The 10,154-nt window shown below is 48.3% G+C and overlaps 1 protein-coding gene across 1 annotated transcript in view; it reads right to left on the minus strand.

Moving 5' to 3' along the window:
• Positions 1-10,154, minus strand: part of LOC106821309 (calcium/calmodulin-dependent protein kinase type II delta chain-like) — a 136,655-nt gene that overhangs the window by 49,362 nt on the left and 77,139 nt on the right. The window contains exons 6-10 of the mRNA XM_014826065.1: positions 4,954-5,019; positions 2,399-2,471; positions 1,900-2,002; positions 1,347-1,430; positions 157-251 (exon numbers count right to left, since the gene is read on the minus strand). Of these exons, the coding sequence (XP_014681551.1) occupies positions 157-251; positions 1,347-1,430; positions 1,900-2,002; positions 2,399-2,471; positions 4,954-5,019 (421 nt within the window). The remainder of the gene's footprint in view (positions 1-156; positions 252-1,346; positions 1,431-1,899; positions 2,003-2,398; positions 2,472-4,953; positions 5,020-10,154) is intronic.

Here is a 10,154-nt window from a genome sequence, read left to right on the forward strand (position 1 = left end):
AGTAAGGGTGTGTCACAGTAAGGGTGTGTCACAGTAAGGGTGTGTCACAGTAAGGGTGTGTCACGGTAAGGGTGTGTCACAGTAAGGGTGTGTCACGGTAAAGGTGTGTCACGGTAAGGGTGTCTCGACGCAGCAGGCATGGCTTCGTGTGCTTACATCGTAGGCGCCGGCCTTGATCTGCTGATACAGACGGTGCTGGTCCTCATCCCAGAAGGGTGGATAGCCAACCAACAGTATGTACAAGATTACTCCTGAAACAGCGAAAACAAACGTGAGCAAGATGGAACGAACGCCATGCAATCTGCACTATGATAACAGTCAGGATTACGCAACAGAATGTTTTGGTACCATAATGAACCAAGTAATGCTGGGCTAACATCAGAGACAATGCATTCCTAAGCCTAAATAAATCCCAATAATATAACCCAGTTAAACAAAGCTTTTTGAAAAGAGATGAGGTAATGCCATGGATAGGTAACAGTACAGTAACACCTGAGGCAAGATATTGCCAGGGTAGCATATATGCTTTGTATCAAGAGTAACCCCTGAGCAGTCTGGGTAAAATTTTAGGACAGGTAACAACACCCTAACACATGAGACCAGATAATGCCAACGTAGCACATAGGGCAATTAACACAACCATAACACCTGCGATCAGGTAAGGCTAAGGTAACATATACGGCAGTTAACACCAGATAATATCACCTGAGACCACATCAAGCCAACGTAACATTATAGGACAGGTAACAAAACCATGACACCTGACACCACATGAGGCTAAGGTATCACATGGGACAGGTAACAAAACCATAACACCTGACACCACATAAGACCCAGGTAACATAACAGGACAGGCAAAACTAGCAAAACACATGAGTCCAAATGAAAGACAGGGTAACATATTACTAAAGATAACACTAGAGTATAACATGTGGTAATGTCAGGGCCATAACATATAGGAAAGGTAACACAAGCACAATCTCTGAGGCCATGTGAAACCAGGATAATATAATAGAACAGGAAACAGTAGTGTAAGACGTGAAACCAGTCAATTCCCGGGTAATGCACAAGGGACACGTATAACGTAGTAACACAAGCATAACACATGAGACCATGTAAGGAGCATATCATGAAATATTAGCGCAGCCGGAACCATAAGTGGCCTTCTCTGCCTTAAGGTAAGTCCTAGTGTACAGTGTGGTCACACCGCTAATCAATATTCGCCCATGGATGTAATCCTGCAGAATTAGTCAGCTGGATAGAGATAGGCCGCACAGCATGCATCAAGTAATGAAACAGCTGTGACAACGGTTTGTGAGAAACGTGCTCATTCGCTCCGTACATACCACAAGCCCACACGTCTACTGGCTTGCCATATGGATCTTTTTTCAGCACTTCCGGCGAAAGATACCCAGGGGTTCCGGCAAAACCTGCAACAATAATTGTTGACACTGTCAACGCACGTGAGCGGAGAGAAAGCGCTGTCGCCGCCGCTACATCGGCATGAAATATCACGTACAGTCCGACTGCAGAGCGAATTCATTGTTGAATGAGTAATACTCCATTAGGAGTGTTCTCAACTTTAATGTCATTAATGGTCATAATAACATATATATATATACCTATATATGGTCATGGTCATATATTAGTTTGTGGTTTAATTTCATTTAGGTTAGGGTTAGGGTTAGGGTTAGGATTATCAATCATTAATCATTAATCATTAATCATTAATGATATCAAAGTTGGGAACACTCCTAATGGAGCGTTAGCCAAGCATTTTCACCCGCCCCTCTGTCGCCCTGCCGCTGCGGTGGGCACGAGATCGGCACCGAAATCACGTCGCGGTGCGCTACGGTAAACAACGGGAGTAACGGAAGGAGAATGCTCGTTATAGCTCACCGAACCATGCCTGCTGGTCGCCCTGCACCTCGATCGCCAAGCCAAAGTCCGCTAATTTAACTGCTGCTCCCTTGGCTTTCGAGGCTAGCAAGAGGTTCTCCGGCTGCGAATCGTGACAGGCGGCAGGAAATTAAATTTTCATCATACAAACTGTACAAGTTTAACTACAACGCGCGCAGCACGGCTACTCTCGCCGAGAGCACTGCGAGGTTTTAATGGCTGCTACCGTGCCGACAGACACAGCGGCGAGAGAGATCCAAACCATCACTGCGATGCGAGCCAAATCGAAAGAGCTGCCATGCACACACACCGATGCAATTACTACGGCCCGTATTTCATAGGCGCCGTTATTTCTTTGAGACTGCTTCATGAATTCTGAATTGTTATCGTTTACTCGCGTCAGCGAAAGGCTGGCATATATGTTCGTGTAATGAGAGAAACGTAGCGACAGAATCGGCTTGCGTCCGAGGCGACGCCTGGCGAGCTTCAGACTACAAACCTTTAGATCCCGATGAACTATGTTGTGTACATGGCAATACTCTACGCTTTCTAGAATTTGTTGAATGCAGTGACTGCAACAGAGAAGCACAAACGTAATCAACAAACTGCCATCGTTTACATAAATATTGCATAAGTAAACATGCATAAGTGGTATACTGCAATGGTCATCTAGCCAGAAGGACCTGCTTTATCAGGCTCTGTAGTAGTATGGATGCGATGAGGCAGCAAATCAGGGCAAAAAAATGAAAGTGCAATGTTATATAAAAAAATACAACATTCGATGATATCAGGTATGAGCGCGCATGAATAGGACCGGCACACCATGTGTGGCTGTAATTACATCGATCCCTCATCCCTGAACCAAATACAATAGATTACTGAAATTCAAGTGGCCATGGTGCACCCCCCCCCACCCATTCCCTGCATAAAATGTTTGCCTTGGTGGTCACTTAAAATGTCAGACTAAAAAAACTTGCACTGCCCTGTCAAAAATTAACGCATAATGCTTACTTCCTAAAAATCACGCCCTACCCTCGCAGCAGCTACCCCACCTGTAACTAGTGTGCAGTGTTAATCCCGGGTCACAACAGATCGTACGAAATTTTGTCATGGGAGTCGACCCATAAAATATTTGTCGTGGCCAGATCTTGCAACATGCCCGAAATGTATTTCGAGTGGTCACAAGGGCTACGACACATTAAAGATGATTTGGTGATGGGGACGCGACAGAAAAAAAAGATATGTCGTGGTTATGTCGTGGGTGTGTCGCAAGTCAGTCGTGCGACTGTCGCACAACAGTCGTGGGTCACTCGTGGGTCACTCGTGGGACGCTCGCGCGTCCGTCTCCCGACTATATAACGACGTATTATCGCACGACAGTCGCAAGACGGTCGTAGGACAGACTCACGACAACCAGAAGACATAGATACCACAAAAAATCGTGGAACAAAAAAGGTGCAAGTTCAATTTTGCCTCACGACGGCAAGTCGATGCCACGATGCTCAAAATTTCGTAGGACTGTCTTGCGACGACCCCCGATGACCCACGATTTGCCCAAATTTTCTGTCGTGTCGTGGAACAAATGCGTCGTTGGCTCGTTGTGACCGAGGCTTTAGGAGCTACTATTCACAAAAGCAACAACAACAACCACAACCACAACAACAACAACAACAACAACAACAACAAAAGCAACAACAACGCGATAAAGGAACACGACTGTGGGCGAACCCCCAATACAGCATCTCGACTACAGGAAACTTCTTGTCCTGCAGGCGTGCCACCCGCACTCTAATATCCAAGACATTCACGGTGCATGCATGCACTCTCCATACATGTGACTGATTGCTAACAAGCCGGATTATCATGGCTGCCCATTACGCAATTCGCAAAATATATTTGGCAGAGGTAATTTGCGGAGGATAGTTGCGTGGCGTGAATGTCATGCTCGTGTTTCAGGCTGCCTTTCCGTGTTACATAAATTAACCATCTAGCATCACATCACAGAGTTGAGTGCTCGGGTTAGGTACATCTCAATGGCGGAGGGGTGGGGGGGCCGCACACGACATCGCGTCTGCAAGCTAACGAGCCGAAAACAATAATCATAATGATAACATGCAACATTCAGTGTCGGGGGTGTGGGGGGGGGGGCTAGGTGGTTTCTACAGGGCTGTTCGCTGTTAATTAGGAGCTGGTTGCGTCTTGCGACGTGCTAGAAGGAGGTTCGGGGAAAAATTCGTGCACGTACCCAGCCAAAAACTGGAGCGAGATTGAATGAATTTCGTCGCATTATTAAACGACGAATGGCGAAAAAGCCACTAACGAATGCTGGAATGTAGTGAGGGATGCGGCTCACCGCACTGTATCCTCATGCCAACGGGGGGGGGGGGCCAGGGAGATCACGATGAGATCATTACCGGGATCGTGATAATGGCACAGCAGCGAATGCCCGCTGCCTACGCCTTCTTCGAGACCAATTTTCTTCCCACTTACCTACTTCCTATTGTCCTAGCTGCTTCCTACTTACTTTCCTTCGTACTTTCTTCCTTATTTTTTGTTACTACATCACTTACTACTACCTTCCTAGTTACCTACTTCTCTTCCTTCTTCCTTTTACCTGCTTTCGCCCAGAATACTCTTGCTATTTTGCTCGAGAAGGGTGTAGCAAAACAGAGAAACTTGCCATACCTATGAGGAAAGTACCGCGAAATAGGAAATAGGCGTTGACCATTTTTTAAGATGATTACGACAAAATAGAACGATACCATCGGCTGTTTTTATGACAGACATGACACAACAATAGGCACTACCAGTTTGTTGACTACGGAACGTACTACCGTAAGGAAGACTGATATTCAATTATTGGCTTATTATTATTAAATTAATAGAATAATTCAATTGGCTTGTGGAGGGTATGACAAAACAGGCGCTACATGCTCTTTGCGCTTCTACTCGCTACGTGACAACATGGGCGTCAGAAGTTTTCTCCGATGAGGGAAGACACAAAGTAGGAGGTGACAGCCAGCCATGCAAACACGGGCGCCGATTGTTACTCACCTAGCGTCTGCCTCACTATAGAACTCCCTGGCAACAATGTCCTCAAACAGTTCTCCGCCGGTGACACTGAAACAGAAGTGACGCCACCGATCAATACGAGTGCCGCGCAAAACCTCTGCATCCCCCCCCCCATCCCCGCCCACATTGTACACCTCTCGGCTTGTCAGCTGAAAGGATATGATGATGTGCCAGCGAGTATAAAGCCTACTCTCTAATAGTGTCTAGGACTCTAGGTGTAGGGATAATACGTTACCATGGTCAAGCCTGACACAGCAATCATCACATTAGAACCAGGGGGGGGGGGGTTAAACCACACGATAACCAACGCATGGATTTACGCATAATTACAAGACACACCTACAATACCGCGCAGTATGCGTCTTCACGCCGGCATACATCATGCACAAGCAGGTGTGCACATGGTTACGGTATAACATACATGTATTGCAGTATTACGGTATAACATACATGTATTGCAGTATATGTATATCTGGTTACAAAGAAAATATCTGTCTATGTACTAATTTCGGAAATATCTGTCTGTGTACTAATTTCGGAAAATAATTGCGCAAAATATGTCGCATCTATGCTCATAGGCCGCGATCATCAACAAGGCTATATGCTTGGGGGTTACAGCTAATGAGCACATCCACACCGAGACTCTGTCCCTTCCCCATGCAGATTCCCTATACCTACATTGACGCCCACAACCTCACGTTGTGCAAAATGCCCCACAGCTAGTTATAGTGCTGATGGCGCACCCACGCAGACACGCAACCCATGTAGCCAAACCCACGTCTATTTACAGGCTTCTTAACATTGGTTTAGTGGCACCTTCCATTACACTCGTGTATTTAAGTGGGTATCTAAGCGTGGAGCCATGTGTTTGATCTACACACAGCGAATCCCTGGAGGCGGTGTGGCTGTCACGACTGAGACCTACGGTAACACGACTTCCTATATATCGGTTACGCACGAATCATGGTCGCTGTCTGCAATGCAGACGAGGAAACTGCGACGACTGTCAGGAACTTAAAATTAAACTGAACACCCTTCGATTTCCATATGTAAGCAAAGTGTCAATGACGCGACGCTTTCTGTGTCATGTTGACCTTTCTCTCAATGGGAGCTATTGGGTTCATCCAGCCCGCGTTCATCCTATCTAAGGATTGCCTCAGCAGATGGGAAAATGTGTTTAACCAATAATGGCCATAAAGGATTGCTACGGGACTGATTACATTGCATCCATGTAACGTATGTGCTAGTTCCCGCTATTGATTATGGCCTGTATTATTCAATACGTGTTCATGAATGTTCCCACTGCATAGGTTGATATAAGCACCCGTAGTGTAGGCGTCATTTGCCTCGAGCGTTCAAGCAAACAGTGAGCGGTTTTGCCAGGGAATTTAAATAGTTTTCAATATATCTCACTTCGAAAACCGAAAAGACACCATGATAGAGCATGCTTCCACGAGATGATGCTAGCCAAAGTTCAATTACGGAAGTGGTTTGAGAGATATATCATAACCAATTCATCAACCTTTTGTTTAAGCTCATATATTTTATTCATTACTCTAGGAGTCTAGCCAGTGCTAGCTATTTCAACCAAAGCCTGGTAGCGAAACAGAAATCAGATCAGTAGCACTTGTAACTTTAACGGCATTTCTCATTTTCCGCACAAAAATCAGCCTCGTTAGTTATTTATGCGTTACACTATACCCAATTCGAGCGATCTCGACGCAGAAGGTGAACAGCAAGCACCGTGCCTACACATAACACAGCAGGAATACCCAGAGATGAAGCCTGCTGTACAGGGAAACGGACATCCATGTACAGAGACGCGTACACCACACGCGAATGCCAGTGCTTGCACGCGCAAGTGAAAACCCACGCGCACAGCTCAGTATCCGAACAAATTTGAACAACACCGAACAACACCAAACAAATTTGCAAAATCAAGTTTCCATGCAAAAATAAATACCCTAGGTGTCCGCCTACTCTACCGTCCGGAAACAAATTGAGCGCACTTGAGCGAATTTCTGCGGGGTTGACATTTTACGCGGTCGTTAATCAACATCGGCGCACTCTCTCTCTCTCTCCCTCACTCTATCTTCTTCCTCCCCCCTTCTCTCTCTCCTTTACCCTATCTTCTTCCTCCCCCCTCTCTCTCTCTCTCTCTCTCCCTCACTCTATCTTCTTCCTCCCTCTCTCTCTCTCTCTCTCTCTCTCTCTCTCGCTCTCTTTCCTCTTTCCCCCTATCTCTCACACACTCTCCTCCTCCTTCCACGCTCTACCCCCTCTCATTCCCCTTCCCCTCTCTCTCTCTCTCTCTCTCTCTACTCTCTCTCTCTCTCTCTCTCTCTCTCTCTCTCTCTCTCTCTCTCTCTCTCTCTCTCTCTCTCTCTCTCTCTCTCTCTCTCTCTCTCTCTCTCTCTCTCTCTCTCTCTCTCTCTCTCTCTCTCTCTCTCTCTCTCTCTCTCTCTCTCTCTCTCTCTCGCTCTCTCTCCCTCTCCAGCAGCGCGATGAGCACACACGATGCGAATGATTCCTAGGTGAAGTCTAATCAGCATTAAGTCGGTAATTGCCACCTTATTACAACGACAGCCCGACGAACCTGCTACACAGAGCGGATGCGCACCGGTGCGTAAACAAACATACGCTGAACGCTAACATTGTAAACACGTAGCGGAGTAGCGGCTGCAGAATAGAGGAGGCCGAGACTGAGCAAGCCGAGTAGGACGCGTCTGCAAGGTTCAATATAACCCCACCGCTGACCCATCCCTGACCCCAACTCCCTAACATTGACCACATTGTTGACCCCTTAGGTGATCAGACCACGGATGCTACTCTGACCTCACCGTTGAACCCACCAGTGACCCAGCCTTTGACTACACAGTTGGACCACCCGTTGTCGCCACTGCTGACTCAACCACTGACCGGACACCTGCCCCCCACTGTTGACCCTACCACTGATTCCACTGCTGACCCGACCACTGACCCAACCGTTGACCCTACTACTGACTCCACTGCTAAACCAACCAGTGACACTACCATTGACCTCCACCGTTCAACCTACCACTGAGTCAACCGTTCACCCCACAATTAAGACGGCCCCTGACACACGTGCTGCTCACAGGGAGCGGTTAAGGTACGTGCAAACTTGTATACCGGCAAACCGGCAAGCATGAATGATATGGCGCGCCGTAAAGCGAAAACCCCGCACTCGACAATAGCAAAGCTGACCGCTGTTTGCAATCGCTAATGGCAATCGCTCTCGCTCCTCTCTATTTCATTCTCTAGTTTCTCTCACTCCCTCTCTCTCTCTCTCTCTATATATATATATATATTTATCCCCTATCTCTTTCATTCTCTGGCACCCCTTTCTCTTCATCCCTTTCTCTACGTCGATGTTTCTCTCTATGGCTTTCTCCCTCTCTCTCGTCCTTAATATTCTTCGCTGATATTCATTCGTGCTATCAATTCCCTGCCCGTTCCCTGCACTTTACCGTTCCATTCCGACCCTTTCGCCCTCCCTCCTTCTTTTTGCTTCCCTCCCACCCGAACATGCCTTCGCCGCCCCCGATTTCGCCTGTACCTCCCCTTCCCAACAGATTTTTCCCGTACCCCCATTCACGCTAGATTCTTTGTCTTCTGTGCCTCTCCCTATTACTCCTTGCTTTTCTCTCTCGTGATCTCTGCAGACGTCTGTTTCTCTTCGCAGCGCTGTGAAGCCCACGCGCGCGTCTGCATCATGTTTGGCAGCAATTAACTCGACCATTATCAGCCACCCGGGGGGAAAGCATGCCTCGCAGGCGCTCCATATTGTGCGTGCATGATGGCCGATTGCCGCGCTATGCTGCTGCTGTTACGCGGGCGCGCGCGCGCTACACTTGCCGACTACCGCGCTTGCCCGCTCCGCTCGATCTAGACTGACACCAGAGAGGCGCGTAGCTGAACCAAAACGCTGCTTTTCGACGACGCACGGCGTCAGTCTATTGCCCGCCGTCGATCTTCTTCCCTGTCTTCACCCCGCTGCGTTTTTTTCTCTCCCGCTCTCCGCCGCCAGTGATCCTCGGCTTTCCGCGCACGCGCGCCTGCTGCAGCTCCCTCCCCCCATGCGATGCGCTATTAGACGCGAGACGTTTTGCTGGGAACATCGAATAAATGTAATAATTGCTCGAGCAACAACGGAATGAGAAAACGAGCCGAGCTGCTATAGTATTGCACGCGGGGCGCTGGGCGCTGCCTGCGCGCGCGCGTCCTCGCCGCCGCGGGTTCTCTGCTACTACACATCGCATGTTTTTACAGTGAGTCAGTAATCAATGAAAGCCGATAGCGCCCCCGAATAACAATATCACCGCGAGTGATGCGCAGACGCGTTTGTTGTGTTACGCGCTGTAAGAGAATTGCGCGATCGGTAAATGCTGCTACACACCGAGAAGGCACTGAGCAAACAACTTCTTAACGAGAGGGGAGCACGTAAGAATGCCCCCCCCACCCCAACCACCCACCCCACGTCCGCTCGCGATGCGTGCGAGATTGTTACCTCGCCGCCTGAGTATCAGTTACGTACGAAAACCGTCTCAACGGCAGATTTACACTGGAAGCGCAGCGAAAAACGTTCCACAGTGTACGAGGATGCGAGAGCCGCGAAGCTGCCTGCACCAGAAAAGCTCCATAAGAGCACTAACACCACGTTCGCGCAAACGCACGCACGCACGCACGCACGCACGGTCTTGCTGTATCAGCATACAGTCGCCGTCAAGCGCAGACGATCGCACGCGCACGATCTAATAGGGGAATCATGACGCAACGCCGGGTGAACGCGCCGATCCCTCTCGCGCTCTCTCTCTCTCTCTCTCTCTCTCTCTCTCTCTCTCTCTCTCTCTGATCTTCTCTCATCTTCATCTCTCATCTCTCATCCATCTCATCCTCATCTCTCGATCTCTCTCTCCCTCTTCTCTCTCTCTCTCTATTCTCCTCTCCTCCTCTCTCTCTTCTCCACTACATCTCTCTCTCAGTCTTTATCTCCTCTCTCTCTCTCTCTTTATTCTCCTCTCCTCCTCTCTCTCGTCTCGCTCTCCCTCTCATCTCTCTTCTCTTCTCTCCTCCTCTCTCTCTCCTCTTTTATCTCTCTCTCTCTCTCTCTTTATATTCCTCTCTCTCTCTCTCCTACCTCCCTCTCTGACTCATCTCTCTCT

The sequence above is a fragment of the Priapulus caudatus genome, unplaced genomic scaffold (genome assembly GCF_000485595.1).
Source record: "Priapulus caudatus unplaced genomic scaffold, Priapulus_caudatus-5.0.1 Scaffold4, whole genome shotgun sequence".
Lineage (NCBI taxonomy): Eukaryota > Metazoa > Priapulida > Priapulimorpha > Priapulimorphida > Priapulidae > Priapulus > Priapulus caudatus.